Genomic DNA, 18,251 nt, shown 5'->3' with positions numbered 1-18,251 from the left:
GGGAATGCGTGGTAAGAAGCAAAAGCATTATGTTGCTGCAAATGTGGGCAGCCACTCAGTGCCTTTCAAAACACGATCTGATACGGCCACGTTGGTGTTGCCCCTACAACGTCATAATTAACCCTCTTAGTCCCAAAATTAATCCTGATGCTACAAAATCATGGTGATATCAGATCAGCCATCCAGCCTGGCTGCTGGAGCTGTAAGGCAGCACTTAACCTGAGAAAAGGTGGTGATTTTCCTCTACAAACAAACTTCAGACGTTGTTTTCAGCAGTAATGAGACTGTTGCTCTGGGAATTCATTACGCTCTCCGTACTAGTATTCTCCTCCGTTGTTGTTGGGTTTTTTTCCCTACAATCATCACAGATTGAGTTTATTTCTTTCTGCATGATCTCTGAAAGTATTAGAGTTCTATGAGCTTTGAATCATTTCATGTAGGTGGTACTCACAGATGTCTTACCTGCGGCATGAAGCTAAGTGTATAGAATGTCAATAGGAACATCAATAATGCTCTTCCCAACCAGCTTAAACTTCTACATCCTGACCAACTGGTGAATTTGGTTTGTGGTGAACCGGACAGGTGGGGCAGCCTGGCTCAGAGACAGAGAGACCATCTAGTAACCCAAAGGTCACTGGTTCAATTCTCACTTCCCTTGGTGACTGTATCTCAGCTCAATATTGAACTTCCTCTTGATGAATTTGTGAATGAGGCGGTGTTGTAAAGCCCATTGAGTACCGTCAAGATAGAAAAGCTCTATGAATTAACGCGACTTTCACCCAAACTCATCATCTTCTGACCACATGGTGCAAACCTGCGTGTTCCTGGTGGTTCAAGTTAGTGAGAAGAGAACAGAATGGATTCAGTTTGACTCTCTGTTTGATGGAGAAGAAATGCAGAGATGATCTCTTCATTTAAGATATTGTAGTTTCCTATTCCACATGCACTCCAAAAATAATTCTCCCTATTTGATTTTATTCCTCAGAGGGTAAAAGGTTACAGATGGTGACCTCTGTTTCTTGGGAGGATGGCAGGGTGATACAGGAGGTGGGGGTCCATCCACTGGATCTGACACTCTACCCGTCCCCGGGGCTTTGAGCGGCTCATGGTTTCACATCATGGCTATGTTTGTTTTTACAAAGTGCTTCTAAGGGAAGATATTTTGCCTTTGTGAGACAGAAGAGCTGGGTATCTGGCGCTACATTGCCAATGAACATGAGACAGAGAAATGACAGCCACAGTCAGAAATACATCCATTCTAATTGACTTCCTGGCCCTACGGTGACATCTCACATTAATGATAGATAAGTGAGGGAAAAGAGGAAACTGTAGCCTGCTCTACTTAGCTGAGAAACAGCAGGACAAAGAAGGGCTCCGCAAATGACAATACAATAAACAATACATAAATATGTTGCAGTTTCCGGGGGACATTTCTATACATACATGGACAAACGCTGATTAATCGCCGTAAATGTACATGTTATTACAAGGAGCAAGTGATTAAAAGGCTATTTCATTTAAAAAGTAGCATTTGCCCTTCTGTTTCTCTGCTTTAGGGGTTGATGGTGAAATGCAGAGATTGACTGGCGGCGGTGAGCTGAATGAACATGTGAACTCGTTCGAATGTTCATTTATAATGCGCGAACATTTATGGTCACTGGAATATTTGTACTCTACTGTAGTTGGGAAGTTTCACACAAGCCAGCTAAAAACATCAGATTGATTACTTAACAAAAGCAGTGGAATATTCACTTGTACATTAGTGACACTTGAAGCACATTGTCAGGTTAGCAAATTATGGCATGACAAAGAAAAATACTTATGCAACAGCAAGTTTTAGGAAGAGCTTGAACTCGTGTGGAATTGTGAGACAGCGTTACCTCCTGGGCTTTTGTTAAAGATGCTCCCGCGTTATCTAAGGAGACATAAAGGATTGAATCTTAGCTTATTTTACTCAAGAGACTTCTACACCGAACAGAACTATCGGACCATAATTTCCCCTGTCTTTTACTGTATGTCACTTTGCCTTTGTGTCCACAGTGTCAAGTGTTACAGCTTTTTTCCCTGTTATTTTTTTTTTAATCCTGCCCTGTTTTCTCTTCAACCGCAACTACCTTTGTCCACTCCTTGCTTGTTCTGTCTCCGTGCACCATTAAACTCTTTGGGATTTTCTTTTTATGGACTCGCCGCCATCAGTGTAAGCCTTTATTGTTCACTGAAGGCAGGGAGTGCTCACTGACTTCCTGAGAGTGTCTGCATTAGGTTCTTGTTCCCTTGCACCAACACTTCTGACAGTAACCTGCACAAAGGCTTCATCGCTGGATAACACAGTAACTTTGAATAGAAAGAAAATTCTCAGGCTTCTCAGGGTATCAGATCCCTGTTTTGAGCTCAATTAGCAACTCTGACAGAGTGCCTTTCATTTAGCTCTCAGAGTGGCAAAAGTGACCTTATTTGCATCGCTGTTCTCTCTGCAGGGGCAGTGACAAATGAGGCCTTGTGTTTTTAAAGCAGGGCATAATGAAGCTTTGTGAAGGCCCGATCCAAGTCAGATAACCCACCAGGATTTCAATTTACCCCCGTCAAAAAAAAAAGAAAAAAAGTTGAAAGTCTCACATGATGCTGTAATAAGGGCAGGCTTTGTGTATTCCAGTGGGCTCAGAATGATGCCTATTCATGTCTCCATTTTCTTATTGTTATCTTTCTGTGTCAGGTGCAAGTGCAACCTGCATGCCAACAGCTGTGTGTTTGACAAGGGGAAGTTGGGCTGTGAGTGTGAGCACAACACCACAGGGCCAGACTGCAGCCGCTGCAAGAGGCACTACCACGGAAGAGCCTGGAGTGTGGGCTCCTACCTCCCTATACCCAAAGGAACTGCAAATATATGTGAGTATAGAGGGATTTCTGATTCAGGCTGATCATTCAGCTTATTTAGGAGTGACCCAGCACACTGTTTCAGTCTGATTGCAGCACACGCTGGTATCTGATAATGGCTGTGACCATTAGCATCTCTTTTGTTTTTAAATGTTGTTGTTTTTTCTGCCCTTCAGAGAATGTTGTGCCTCTTAATCGCATTAGCTCTATGCTTCAAGGTTGCTCGTCTCAAAAAAGAGGTTTTGTAATGTTTGTCGTTTTGCTGAGGTGTGTGTGTGTGTGTGTGTGTGTGTGTGTGTGTGTGTGTGTGTGTGTGTGTGCGTGCGTGCGTGCGTGCCACTAGCATCCTATTTGTTTCCTCTGGCAGGCAGATCCAGCATTCTTCCTGCTGCATAAGAGGACACATTTTTGTCTTCAGCAACAAAACAAAACAACACCGTTGTTTAAATTGTTTACTTCAACCTCATCCTTACATCCTGACTGCAAGGCTAAGTTGACGTCCAAATAACAGTTGGTTAAAAGCCCCACTATCCATGCCACACTGCAGATATTTTTTGCCCTTATTTATTCAGCAACAACCAAACTTAGAACCCCCCGACACCTCCATCAGATCGGTTGATTGCTGAGACATCATATTCAGCTCCTAGATGATGTAGGCAGATTTTTTTTCCTTCTTTTTTTGTAGAAATTGTGGTCAGCCATGATGTGTACATTTTTCAAAAGTTCAGTTTTAAAATACTAGACAGCTCCTACCTGCCGTCCCCACATGTATGCAAGACCAGGAACAACTATTACTATCACTATTGGCATGTAACTGGCCATTGTCTGAATACATCATTATTGGTCCGACTGCTGTCACTTTCACCGCCCCAGTCTTGCTCAAACGTCTCCTTTGCTCAACTTCAATGATGAGAAAAAACAATAAATAGATGAGTTATGGGCTTTTACAGGCAAAACTAACCATGTTTACATGTGGTTTTTTTTGTTTCACAGTGTAAATAGCATTAAAAAAAATTATGCAGATAATTTAGACATTTGTAAATCTTGGATGAGTCAGTTGTAAAATATCAGCAAAAAAAAAAAAAAAATACCAAAATGGTGCATCCTGAGCAAGTACAAAGATGGTGGAAGCAAACATGGCACACACCAAATATTGGCTCTATCATGCCAGCAGGATGTTTCATCTGAGTTCTAACTTTGATTTTAATGGACAGCAGCTGCTGTTCCTCAGCTGCCTGATAAGTTACCTGCCAAGTCTTTCTTTTAATGGTGCGGCCACAATACAATCACTTGTTAATTTATTAGGTGCACCTCGGTAAGAAATAAAGCAGTATATTACAACAGCCTTGTAATAAATCGTCGCTTCATGAGGATTATAATGTTCGTTTTTTATTGAATCTGTTTGAGAGAGGTGGTGATTTATTTTCATGGTCTTTTTGGAGGCTGTAATTTGCGGTGCTGCTGAACTGTACGAGGGTTCAGGTTTAAACCTTTTAACATCCGGTTTGAGCGCTGGTGTCATTTTCACTCGATCGGAAACATAATATGAGCACAGCACTTAAAACATGTTGAGTGAGTTAACACAACGTATGTGATTGATCAAAACTACACGCCTGTGCATCTTCCGGGAGCAGGCCGGGTTACTGTCATCAGACGTGTGGTCAGTCTCATCTTCTCTCAGTTTTGAGTCCTATGGGCAAGTAATACTTCTCTAAAATAAAACAGCAGGACACAAACTTCCCTCAGTTCACTTGATTGTTGATTGTTGTTCTGAAGACTTTCGCCCAGTTCTGCTGGCCCTGCACAGAGGTGGGAGCTACACAGCTGTCATGGAGACACAAGCTGTTCTAACATGACCTTATCGATTTTGAGGTCCTGGAATTTCTTGTCTGTTAGGAATGAACCTTCAAACCCAACCTCACTAAAGAGTTTATTTTCCTGTCCAATATTCTGTCAATCAGTGAAACCGGATTAGTCATTTATTGAGCATAAGGGTGAATGAAATATAACATCTTTTCATATTATAACTTGTACCGTAGGTCCAGAGTTTGCCATGGGAAGTGAAGCTCTCAAACTTGGATGACGTTTATTTACTTATTTATTGATTTAAAGGAATAAATGGGAGTATATGCAAATCGACAGAAATATATGGACATTTTGGGGTAATTCAAACGAGCTGTGTTTAACAGTGCACTGTGTAATCTTCCATCACATGCACAGATAATAAGCATCTTGAACTCCACAGCAGAGCTTATGGAGCTCACATTACACATGGCAAGGGCTCCTGCCAGGTTAAATGGGCTACATAGATATGCTAAATGATATTTAGTTGAAATTGTGAATTTTGTTGTTTGGTTTTTTTTGGTGGTGTTCAAGAATCTATTTCCGCTCCATGTAACAATAGAGGGATTTAAACTGTCTTCTTTTTTTTTTAGAATGTGCAGTACGAAATGTCTCCATGCATATTTGAATAGGAAATTACAAAATGTTTCTATTTTTGTTTGTATATGACAAGGCACGTACAGTAAGTACAAATTCCTGTGTAATTTTTCTGTATATTCCTCATAATTCCCATGGAGAGTTTCAATTTCGAATATATTTCTGAACTCCTCATCATCATTCCTACAGTATTAGTGGGGTGAGAACGTGGAGCAGTGATTTTAGCAGGTCCGTGACAAGTGTGAACTCTAATGGTGGGTATTTGCTGCCTGTTCATGTGGTATCTTGAAGGCAGAAGGTGCTCTTTTGCATTATCCCCATTATAATCTTGGATGGGAGTTGAGTCACATTCATCAAATCCCATGCCTGAGGCGGGGGGGCTCATTGCCTCAATAAATCCAATACAGTCACTCAGGGATGTGGTGGTGGACAGCCAGGCTAGGCCAGATGGTGGGAGATCTAGCCCTCTGGTCCTCTGTTCACACTGATTCAGCCTTGCAGTCAGAGACTCTGATGACAGCAGTCCGTTGGGACGAACAGCAGGGCTTCGAGACGCTCAGACTCCCTCGAATCCTCAGACTTCATAGATCTGTACAGAGATGCGATACTGCTATTTATCCAGGGATTTTTCAGTAAATCTGAGCAGAAACAAGACGTTTCATGTTCTCCTAATTTGTTGATGATGAATTTGATTTGTATGAGTCTTGTGAATATGTGCCTGGTTGTGTATGCTAATAATCATAATAATGGTGTTCCTGTTATATTTTTCTTCTATGTGTCATGCATCAAGACATCCACAGGCCACATGGGTTTACAAGATACTACATACATAGTAAAGTAGGAATAATAACTACACAGTGACAGCAAAAGGACAGAAATGATACGTTCACATATTAATCCATCCATTTTTGATACCACTTATCCATTAAGGGTCAGGGGGGTTGAGCCTATCCCAGCTGACATTGGGTGAGAGGCGTGGTTCACCCTGGATGGGGTTATCGCAGGGCCATCAGGAGCAATTAGGGGCTCAGTGTCTTGCTCAAGGACACTTCGACATGGTCACGAGGGCAAGTGAGAATCGGACCGGCGACCCTTCAGTTGCTAGACGGCCACTCTACCTCTGAGCCATAACTCCCCATCATATCCAACTATGAAAACCCAAATATGGAAAAATGTCTTGCTGTTTAGAAATTCTAGTGATAAAACATAAGCGCATCTAAGGTCAAATCTGTGTCTTTAACACTTTAAACTTAACACAGTCTTAGAGAATATACTTTTATATAAAAGACATTTTATTAGACAGTCACAAAAAAAGCGCAATTTCATTTTCCATCTCTCCAAGATCACACAGGCGAAGCTTAAACTCCGCCACATTTCAAAGGCAATATTTTTCTGCGAAATGTATCTGAATCCATCCCACAAGTTACTTTGAAGAAACAGAAAAGATTTCTGCATCAAAAACAAAACCTGATAAAGGTGATGCCCCTTCAAATTTAAGGCCAGCAACTTCAAGAGGACTAAATCGCAGCAGGAACACACACCTTCGTGACTGTGAGAGGTCAGTGGATCGAGGATCAAACACTTCCGAGCACTGGAATACATACAGTTCTTTTACAATGTGTACTTTTACTGTTGATACTAAGAAATCTCTATCAATGCCTACTTAGTTAGAATTTTGAATGGGGACCAGAGTACTACAATGTTCCATCTGGCTATTTTTACTTTTGTTTAACAGCCACTGCAGGATACCATAACTGAGCTGAACCTCTCGCTGAATAATAATGACTTTATTTCTTCATTTCAAACCAGGATTTTGTAGGTTATTTTATTGATTTTTTTTTTTTTAAACCACAACCTGAGGCAATTAAAGTCATGCAGATTCTTTCACACATATGTTTTTTTTTGGGGGGGGGGGGGGGGGGACATCTGTGCTGCAGCGAGTTTTGTATTTACACAAAAGTTTGGTGTAAAAGTGCGTGCAACACCTTTCAATGCAGCTGTGAGTTTGTGGGAACATTTGTGAAATCAAAGAAGATATTGCTGGATTTACCCGTGAACCTCGTCTGTGGTTATAGGTCTCCCTGCAATGTGGTGCTCACTCTCAGATTGACAGGCCGTTATTAAAAAAAATTCAGCAATTGGCCGCATCTGCACTGAACTGATGAAACCAAGGTCTAGCCATATCAGAAGCAATATTAGCACTTATTTGGCAGTGGCATGAAATGTAATAATGTTGCACATGGAAGTGACGAAACAATATTGGTCCCCCAGGTGTTAAATGAACACACTTTTGCTTGAATTATATGTATTTCTCTCAGTGGTAAAGCTAAGATGTGTAACATGCCTTTATCCATTATATAAAGCTCATATTTCCTTTGAGGATATTAAACATACAGCCCTCATATCAAGACAAATATGCTGAACGTGCAAAATGTAATTATGGTTTAATAGCTTTCATCTGTCATTAAGTCCTCCTCTTTAATCATGGAAGTCATTTATCTCACAGGTTGGAACAGGGTGAGCTCTATTACATATTCAAATCCCTGCACATTCAGATACATGAACATACAAGACCCATCATGTTATAAATTAGAGCCTAAAAATGGCGCCCGGGGTTGCTAGGGGGCAGAGCTGTCAGCAGCACAGCCACTCAGAGTGACTCAAATCCATGATTTCCTGAAGAAAAGGAGGAGGAGGAGAAATCTCAGGAAGTTGCCTGCAGAGCAGAAGAGGAATCACTTCAAGAATTATGTTGACAGTCCACTTTGCAGGGAGCGTCAACTCATCTCATGTTCCAGAACAGGTTCACAGGTGAAGAGGAGTTGGAGCTGAACATTTGATCAGACTGCAGAATGTATTTTGCTTTCAAAGGGCAATTTAGTTTGCCCTTCATTTCTCACACAACAGAATTATTTGTTAAGAGTTTGCCTTCTTTCAGGTGTCCCTCTCAGGTAGTTTAAAACCTGATTTCCTCTCTGCTGCAGGGATATGCACGCTCCTCGTCTCCAGCAATGAAAAGCCCTCTGAAACATAATCAGAGAAGGACAAAACAATAAAGGTTGTAACACGGATCAGAAATCGCTTTCATTTTGGTGAAGGATTTTCCCTCTGATAACATTAGCATAACCCAAACCCTCGGATAGCGTGTGTCTCAGAATAAAGACAGCAGCACCACAGTTGCACCACATAACTTGCTGACCTTAATTTGTTAGGTTTGACTCATCAAAATAATCCTCAGTTTTAGGACAAACCAATAGCCAGTGATGAATATATTCCAAACATTACAGACAAACCTGGATTTTTTTTTTTTTTCTGATGTTGTGATTCTTTTGACATTTCATCCCTGAAAGACCTGTTATTATCATCAGAGGAAGGCGGGGGCAGGCTATCGGTTGATGGGCTTTCTGTTATAGAAGGCAAACCACACAGAAATGTTTTTTGGGTTGTTTTTCAAGATGAAAATGAAATGAGCGCGTGCAGCGCGTAATGAAACGTTGTGTGTCTGCTCTTCCTGCAGGTATTCCCAGTAATCACGGACCTGTGCGTAAGTTGATCAGGTTTCTTTTCTATCTTCTTTTTTTTTTTTTTTTGTTTTGTTTAGCTGGCATGCTGACTAATGTTTTTCTCTTTCATTGATGACAAAGTCCTGTTAGGCTGATGGTTTGGGTGTGAAACATTTTGCAGCACATTACCATTTCTCATCATTATGTTTTCCATAGTACAAATAATACATCCCAGGAATTATAGTTAGGTAGAACATTTTAATTTACGTTTTAATATCCTACTTCTATGAATGGAAGCCACCCGATGCATGGCGTGAGACAACTTTGATTTTCTCCGATGCATGTCAGTTGTCGTTTTTGCAAAATGATTGTTTGGTTTTTGCCACTTTTTATGAATAGTAAATACACTTTCCTTTCCTGCTAACTATTTTGCAAAACATTGCATTTTTTTAATGTTGTACTGCACAAAACTGACTCTCGCACCTTTATGGGAGCCACTTATTCCCATTCATTTCTATAAGGCCAAAAAAACCATGAATGTAGTTCCTATATTTACCATATAGAGAGTTATCTTTACGCAACTCTTCATAAGCTGCTGTTCCTTGGTATGTTTTATGGAAATGAATGAAATGAAACGCTTGTAAAGTGGTCCGCCATACATTTGTGTTAACTATACTTGGTTTGTAGTTTAGGAGCTAAAAGCACAAGTGTGGCTCAAAATTAAATGACTTAGTAGTGCACATAATACAGTAATAGAGTCCATCAGGCACTACTGAGAATAATTTCTCGCTTCCACACTAGAATATTTGCTCTTAGTGCACAGACAGATATTTGCCTGAAGCCAGAGAAAAGAAATTTATGAAGACGTAGTTCCCACCATGCATCCCTCCGCATGCTGATGCCTGAAGGTGACTCGTTATACCGGATAACAAAGCAGCCACCATATGTACATGTTTCTGACTTTGTCTTGTGGAAAATACGCTCATTTAGGCTGCATGCAGACGAGTCGACATCCGATCGTTGTTACTCCAAACACAGAAAGTTAAAAGTATTTCTGAGGCTAATCAGCACAACACCGATTTAAAAACCAACCATGCATGCTGTCCCTGTGCTTTAACTACTACGAATTCTATGACAACTCAGTGTGATATATAACATTTCCCATTTTCACACAGATCGAGCAAATGCTTCATCTCTTGGTGTTGCAAATCGTAACCAAGGTAGGATTATAGGCTTTGTAACTTCAGCATGACATTAACAATACACAGACAGAATTGATTTCTTATTGATTGGCGACTTGAATATGCAAATAGCAGCAGGATGTTTTCCGAAGGCCTCGACGCTTTCATCATGCATGCACACAGACTCACACTGGTCCTTACAAGGCAGACCTATTGTTGTGAGAACTCTGCGAGGGATGGACTGCATGCCTCATGATCACTAAAGTCCACAGCCTCCTCACCTCTTTGATCATGGCCTCTTTTTAATTACTCAGAATGCTCTTTGGGGGTGCAACTTTCTGCCGTGTTCACAAGGAAAAAAAAAAAGGAAAAAAAGAAAAGAGCAGAAGGAGAGGAAAGGAGAGAGGAGGCTCCAGGGGGGTTTATGTAGATTGATCTGGAGCTATCTCCAGCTAATCCTCGGGCCCAGATATCCTGTGTAGTGAGTGCTAAGTCGCATCTGCACTACTGCTCTCACAGCCACAAGAGAGAAAATAAAAGAAAACTTTCAGTATTTCAGGGGAAGGGTGTTTTTCCCTTGTCTGGCTGCACAAAGCTTGAAACTAAATGCACCTATGAAAATAATCCAGTGTTGGCTGCAGGTGGAAAGAAACAAGTTAGTGCACTGGAGTGGGTTTACAGTATATACTTCGAGTACCAGAATAGTTTACATATTGTCAGAGGAAGACAATGGCATACTGATGTATACCACATCTATCCAAAAAGTGCTCCATTGCTAAGGTTAGCTTTTAGGGATGAGTACGGTATAGACTAGGAGTTTTACATCTGAGGTACAGCGTCTTTCCAGGCTGAATTACCTCAGCGGCGAGCAGTAATATTGTTAACCTACTATGCCGGCTCTGTTGGTACTGTCCACCCTGCAGCACAACCAGAGCCGGTTCTATGGAGTTTCTTTCATTACAAATGTTTTTGCATGACGAGAGAAAGAAATAGCCTAGGCAAGGAAATCTCTGTCTGACGGTCACACATTTTATTTATTTTTGGGTAAGGTGAATGTGGCGCGTTTAGCAGCTCTAAGGTGTGATTACGATCGCTACGCTCACGTCACGTATTGCCAACGGATCCAGCTTGCCCTCAGATTTCCAAGGAAATCAGTACAATTTTTCATCTTTATTGGTTGCTGTTACATAACAAAAAACTTTATCTTAATCACAAGAAATGCATTTTTCAATGGAATTTATGTTAATGAGGTGACCAGATCAGTTTCCCAGACTTCAACCCAGTGAAAACAGACTAATTTGTTGCTTTTCTGTAAAAGTGGTTGGCTTTTAAATTGAGCTAGTTTATGGTGTGTTACTATTTGCCTTCTCTGTTTAACCGCTATCAGCAGCAGCTGAATTTTCCCTTTTTTTGTTGTGTTAAATGCTTCAGAAGTAATTACTATAGAACCCTGATGAGGGGCTTAAATGGAAGAAGACCCTTGTACCATTATATTCATCATATTAGATTAGAGAGTTGCATTATTCCATGAAAATGAATGAGCAAAAAAAAAAAAAAAAGCTAACTGAATAAACAACTAGGCAAGAGACACGCAACTATTATTCCGCTGTTGTTTCAGGAAAATGGGTCATATGAAATGTACTTTAAAAATTCTTTATGGCAGTTTGTAGTGATATGAACAGAAATAAGCGGCTGCTCCAGCCTCTAAATTTAAATTCTAAAGATGTCAAACCAGTATCTCTTTTTTTCTCAATGCAACTTTCTTCCAAATCTGATCTGACTTGACGAGTGTCTGCTGAAACCAACCCCCCCCCCCCCCCTTCCCGTCTGTCTGTCTGCGGAGGCAGTGATGTATACCATGCAGGCGACGGTTTCTATTGAACTTGGGTGCCTCCAGTCATGACTAATGATGAAGCCTCCATGTTAATATGATAACAGGAGGCATGGTTGAATGGGGGTTTCAGTTTACCCTGACATCATGGCAAAAGATATGGATCCAATGTAATTGAAGCAACACTATTCTTTCTCTGTGTATAATTAGCAGAGCCTGCATCTGAAAACTGTCTCCCAGTGTAGTTAATTGCACTGGAAGATCTATAGTCATAAAGGCTTATTACAAATATTAAATATGTGGCTGAAAACGTGATTTTTTTTTTTCCATCAGGTAAGAGTTGGCTGTTCACTTGTTCTTAGTTTGACCACATGAGATTTAGATCTTAATCAAAACAGAGTGTCGAGGAAGATGATCGCTAACTTAACCTGCAATCAGGGTCATAGTGTCTCAGACTTCAACTGCAGAGTGCAACAAGGTGTGTTGGACGTAAACCGACTATGAATTAGCCGCAGCAGATGACATCTGTGATGAAAATATATTCCATTCGTTGTGCGTCACGTGATGCAAGCTTGTTGTCCTTCCCATCACTTCACCGTGGGGGATTTTCTCTGAGTTTCACCGAAGCCCAAGGATGAAACTGTCATAAGTAACACTTTTACTGCTAAAATGTCACACACCTGACACAAGTGTGAGGTGCACATATGTCTGAGCGTGAGAGAGAGAGAGAGAGAGAGAGAGAGAAAACACTAGTGCTCAGCCAGGACTCGTACCACTGCCTTCTCACTGGCTGCCAGCACGAGTCTGAAAGGGAGTGATGAAAGGGAAAAGCAACTTCTGTCTGTGCAGGAACAGAAATTGCATTCAGAAAGTAGGTTCACTGATTCTGTTTGTCAAGTTCAGTTGGTTTAACACAGACAATATTCAGTCTGTGATAACAGTTGCATAAGCTCTGCAAAGATTGAAAGAACAATAATGATTCTGACAATGACGTGTCACAAACTGGAACTGTGGATTTTGAAACGCACGGACATAATGGCACAGGTACGAGTCCTAAGCCCGATGCAGAAATCTCCCTGCTTTACACTGAGGTGAATCACAGTGCGCTAACGTCCACCTTGGCATGCAGAAACACGTCACCCCTGTGACAGTCTGACCAGGTAGAGAACGCATGACCAGGTTGCATTATGGGACGCGTGAGGTCCGTGAAGTCCGGTTGTCGGGACTGACTTATTGTTAACATGAATTTTGCCTCATTCTGCTTTAAAAATTAGTGATTCCATAAATGTTTAAACAATTAACTTTTTATATTTCGTGTTGAGAATTCAACAAAAAAGATGAAAGCTTGTCATATTAGCGTCTGTGCATGTATGAATGCATCATTCACACACATTTGTCTCACAGTGAAATGTTAAACAGAGAGTTTGTTCATGCCATGTGCCCACTAACTAAAATAGTTGCTTAAGATTTCTCTCTGTCTACGTGACAGAGAGAATATGTCTTATTTCACTCTGATTTTGTCATGGCGGTGGGGCCGGTGGCTCCCTGAAGTGACTGCAGGCTTAAGCTTCAACATGAGCAAACTAATTGGGCTGCAGATGCTTTTAGAGAGATCCTGCGGGTCTGCTGGAGGACACACAAATTATCCTGCGGCCACAGGCAACAAAGTTAATTCGTAGACTAGACAGTGGAGACTTGGTCGATCCCGTGGAAAGCTTTACCAAAACACACGGAGCAGGTGTTGTTCCATTAAGTGTAAAACGAAAAAGCTGTTGTGACACGACTGATTGGGGTGAAGCCAGAAGATCAGGGTGCTTTACAGTAGCACTTAAAACAGGGCAGCAGCAGGTTTCTGTCCTCGGGGAATCAGGATTTTCATGCATGCAGGTGGTGCATTAGTGAAGCTGGGATTTTGACAAGCACGAGTGGTATGGAGGGAACATATAGACTCATAGTGGTCATACGTGAGCATTACAATGTGTGAAATGATTTTTGCACAATTTTTGGAACTAATAAATGTGTGGTCCGCCTTAAAATGAACAAAGAATCCATGTAAAACTCAGATATCCAAGTTTTCCTCCTTTCACTCATGCAGTATGTAACCCAATTGTCAGTGACTAAATTCATAGGAATCTCAAAAACATCACACTTGTATGTAAAGGAGGCTCACTGGAGAAATAACTTTTTTCACTCAGCAGCTCTGCACTCGGCAATGAATCTGCACAATATTCCGGTGTGTTGTTCAGAATTGATTTAAAGAACGAATGCAAAGAGCTTGTTCATGATATGATGAAGCAATTTCCCTGTTTTCTGTCCAAAGAGACTCATCATAATCCCATAGTTCCAGCTCTGACTCTAAGCATTTCCACTGCAGAGCAGTTTTAATCTTTCTAAGACATCAGTTTTAAATGTCACGATTTGGTTTCTCTGAATAAAAGAGCGCTGGATTGTTGCCAGATTCATTATTTCACTCCAGTGCTCAACAGTCGAGCAGAGAGGAAAACTATCTCTGCAACCATTTTCCGGATTGACTGAATGGAAATAGTTGCTCTTTGCCTTTTTAATAAAATAGATCTCTTCCCCAACACTGGTTGCAACAAGGCCACCGCTCCGTATCTGTCGGAGCATTCGGGAAAATGACGATCAAGTAGGAGTGGCACTTATTTGTTTTTGTATTCAGCACAAAATGTGCAAAAATTCCATATTGATGCTAAAAATCCATAAAAATCCATAGGTGCCATGAAAACACATGAGTGTTGTGTGTGAGAGCTAGATGTAGTATTACTAGGAATATTGAAGTTAATGCAATGCCTTTATGGCAGAAGGAAAGCTTATTTGTTGAGTTTATTCTGATGCACGGGCCACATCACTGAAAAACCTAAAATGTAATTACTATTTATGCAGGGAGAGATATCCAATTACACTGAAATCTCTTGGCAAATATTACCTCTTCCAGGATTTCACCTCTGCCAGCGGAGAGGCTCCTTGGGATAATGGAGTCGTGCGTTTTTGTCTGGAAATATGAATATTAGCTTGTGTAGACCTGATTAGGCTCTATGAAAACAAAGAATGGTTCAGTGGCCACCAGTCCAGTGCACATACTGTTGTATGGTTTACAACAGAGAAGGACATAATAACTATTTATTTTGCCATTTGCATATCAAAGGTGTCTGTGAGGGAGCCAGGTATCATCCCGTGTCTTCTCCTCTCTGTTCTTTGAGTTGTGCCAGAGAGCAGCAGCATTAATTCTACTGTCCTACACAGAGGACCTGTTTCACAATACTCACACATCCTTTGATTCACTAATCATTTATTTCACCTCATCACTGCCATGGCTTGTTTGCTCTTTTGTTTTGCCAGGAGTTTTAGCATCAAGTCCCTTTGGTTGTCCTTAAAATATCCAAAAATCCATAACACATCAGTGTGCTCCTTGATCATAAAGTCATGGAAAAGGGGTTGCATTTTAATATGCACCCTCTGCCTCCTCCTTCTTTCTGCACTGCTTCGCTAAAGTCCTTGGCTTCGCCCTCCCTAAAGAGTCAGCTGTGCTCTAAGGACACAAAGTGATGCAGACAAGACAAGACGAGGCAGCTTGTGCCCTGTGAACCCACCTGTTGATGTTCTCTGCCGCCCTATCACCGCGTGATCTATTAATCACCTCCTCCTGTCTCCCCTGCCCTTTTTGCTTTGTCTCCGCAGCTCGAGTGTGTGACAACGCGATGCTGCGCTGTCAGAACGGCGGCACATGCCACCACCATCAGCGGTGCCATTGTTCCCCTGGCTTCACGGGCGTCCTGTGTGAGAGAGCTCGCTGCCAGGGTCCGGGGGAGTGTGATGACCAATTGGCTGGACACGCTTCCTTCCATCATCCCACCGTTGGTCTCCAGCTTCCCCTCGTACTGCTCTTGATATTGATTGTTTCTCTTTGCTGAGAGACCTGGGCAGCCTCTCATTCTTAACCAAAACCCTAAAACCACACACGTTGAGACTGACCTCTCAACCTGAAGGACAGAATGTGGACAAAAGTGCTCAGCATACAATATAAGCAACTCTTTTGTATATCCGAGGAAACTATTGTGGATGTTTTTAGCGCAACAGGTTGTGCACTGACTGAGTGATTGATGGATTTATGAAAAGCTCGGTGAAGTCACTGCTGTCTTATAATCTCACAGAGGAAACGGTTGGAGCTCTTGTTTTGTGGTTATATTATTGGCTGGTATTTCATAATAAGGGATTGAGACCAGAGAGAACCTACATCCTGACAGCAAACTGTACAAAACTAGACACATTATTTCTAGGTATCATTTGACGTTGTTAAAAAAAAAAATAATAATGATAATAATAATGCGGACGGGGACATATTAAAACATATTGCCTCACTGCCTCCTTCCCTCCTTCCTTCCTTCTTCTCTCCTCTCCACCTTTCCTTCACTCTTCCCCCTACTTTCTCCTTTCTGTGCTTTGGTGACTCTGGTGATTTTACTTTGCTGAAGGATGTCTGTTGTTTTTGCCAAATGCTGCACATGTTGTTATTATTAAGCCCATTTGACAAACGCAAATCTAGTATACTTTTTATTTTCTGAGGCTTCGTAGTCATGTTTGAGCTCACCTGTGTGGAGGAAAAAAAAAAAGAAGTTGTAACATACAGTAATTGTATTTAATTTTTGTATAAAACAGATATTTTCATGACTACGCAGAGCAAAAAGATGTATTACTTGTTTTCTATTGCTGCCGACCTGTCCTAGATGTGGACTCAAAAAAGGAGTTTTGGTTGTATTATTTCTTTGCTTGTGTGGCACATGGTTCTCTTTATTTGAGAGCTGCTGTCAAAACTATGTTTACATACACACGTACACAATACACTTCCACCAAAGGGAAAAGAAAGAAACATGTCTTTGTCTTGTTGTTGAATACTAGTCATTTTATCAAGTGGTAACACGACACTTGACACGCGATGTGACACGGTGTTTGTCTGTAGATAGATGCAAACCAATGACAATAGCTGAATGTCGTTTTAAAGGACCTATGACGCTATTTTGACCTTCTCTCTGAAGCTGGTGACATTATATCAGCTAACAAATAACTTCCTGGTTTGATGACTAAGGTTGTAGTGTAATGTATCCCATCCTCCTGGTGGTCATGAGAATCAGATGGATCTCAGGTCAACGTCCCATCAGCTTTATGTAAATTTAACAAGACAGGACCCTTGGGGGGGAAAAAAACATAGAAAAAGGAAAAGGAGATTGTATGGCTGTCGCCGAGGTTGTCTGGCTCAAAATCTGTGATCACATCTAATCCTCGAATCAAATGGGAAGAGGGGAGGGTTTTTGTGAGCTGGTATGGTTGAAAGGCTGCATCCTGCTGCGGGAGCCTCCACGAAGGGACGCGTTCGGGAAATGAGCTTTAATTCACCGAGGGTCAATGAATAGAAATGAAGTCGCATCCCACCGGGTGGCATATTGAGTGCTGAGACCAATTTCATTTGAGAGATTAATTTCCTCCTGAGGTTGTCATGAAACACCTAACTGTGTTAGAGTCTACTGTAAGTGCCTCTCATTAAATGATAATGTCGATGAAAAGACTAGCAAATGCCTTTTTTCAGAGACTCGTGACAATGGAAGTAACTTTTGGAGAAATAATCTGAAAGAGGTCAATACACTGTGTAAAACTGACTTGAGTAGATACTGTTAGCAGAACAAATCGGTGGCCCATAATTTCAGTCTGAAAAATGTAGCAATACTCTAGTATTAAATAATTAGTTGACATAAAATATACTGTGTGCATGAACTACAAAGTGGGCTGAAAGTATTTAACTAAAAACTTTGAAGTTTACCTGGGAGTTCACTTGTAGTACAGTAAAAATTAAATCTCAATTAGTAGTGTAGTCAAACTTTTTACACTTCAAAATATACTGCCATAAACTTGAAGTGGGGGCAGTTTAGTTTCTGGAAATACTGAAGTACATCTACAGATCTCTTACTATACTAGTATGTTCATATTAGTATACTTGGTACTTCAAATTTACTTTGGAAAATCTGGAACTTAAAGTTTATTGATAAAAATTAATTTTAAGTGCATTTTTATCTGTAAAGGTAATAATATCATGTAGAAATATACCATTAAGTAAAAGCTCTTCATTCATACTCTGAGTTAAATAAAGGCAGAGAAGTATTTTCTGCGACGTGTACTTCATTTGTTGTTTTGACAATCAAATTTAATTACCGACGGCTTTGCTTACATGAACTTTATTCCACTACGTCTGTCAGGAGACTAATGACGTATTGAGATTTTCGTTTGCCTGCTGACACGAGTGTGAATATCTGGCGTCAGAACGTTTGTATGTGATTTTATCAGGAAAGGTTCATTTTTGTTTTAAGGTAAGTGTCATTTTGTGTCAGACATCTACCTGTGGCTACCTCTATT

General features: G+C 40.9%; 1 protein-coding gene across 3 annotated transcripts in view; it reads left to right on the top strand.

The window, feature by feature from the left end:
* LOC147261930 (netrin-G1-like) overlaps positions 1–17,695 on the top strand; it is a 59,209-nt gene extending 41,514 nt beyond the window's left edge. For 2 of the 3 annotated variants that reach the window (XM_086204241.1, XM_086204243.1), the window contains 4 exons: positions 2,714–2,886; positions 8,831–8,857; positions 9,992–10,036; positions 15,528–17,695. In XM_086204241.1, coding sequence (XP_086060367.1) covers positions 2,714–2,886; positions 8,831–8,857; positions 9,992–10,036; positions 15,528–15,760 — 478 coding nt within the window. In that variant the 3' untranslated portion in view covers positions 15,761–17,695. The remainder of the gene's footprint in view (positions 1–2,713; positions 2,887–8,830; positions 8,858–9,991; positions 10,037–15,527) is intronic. The other variant, XM_086204242.1, reaches the window with a different exon arrangement.
* The last annotated feature ends 556 nt before the right edge of the window (positions 17,696–18,251 follow it).

The sequence above is a fragment of the Aulostomus chinensis genome, chromosome 5, assembly GCF_037954235.1.
Source record: "Aulostomus chinensis isolate RoL2024-O1b breed Wild chromosome 5, RoL_Achi_v1.0, whole genome shotgun sequence".
Lineage (NCBI taxonomy): Eukaryota > Metazoa > Chordata > Actinopteri > Syngnathiformes > Aulostomidae > Aulostomus > Aulostomus chinensis.
Note: the sequence above shows the minus strand (reverse complement) of the source record. Positions and strands in the feature narration are given on the sequence as shown.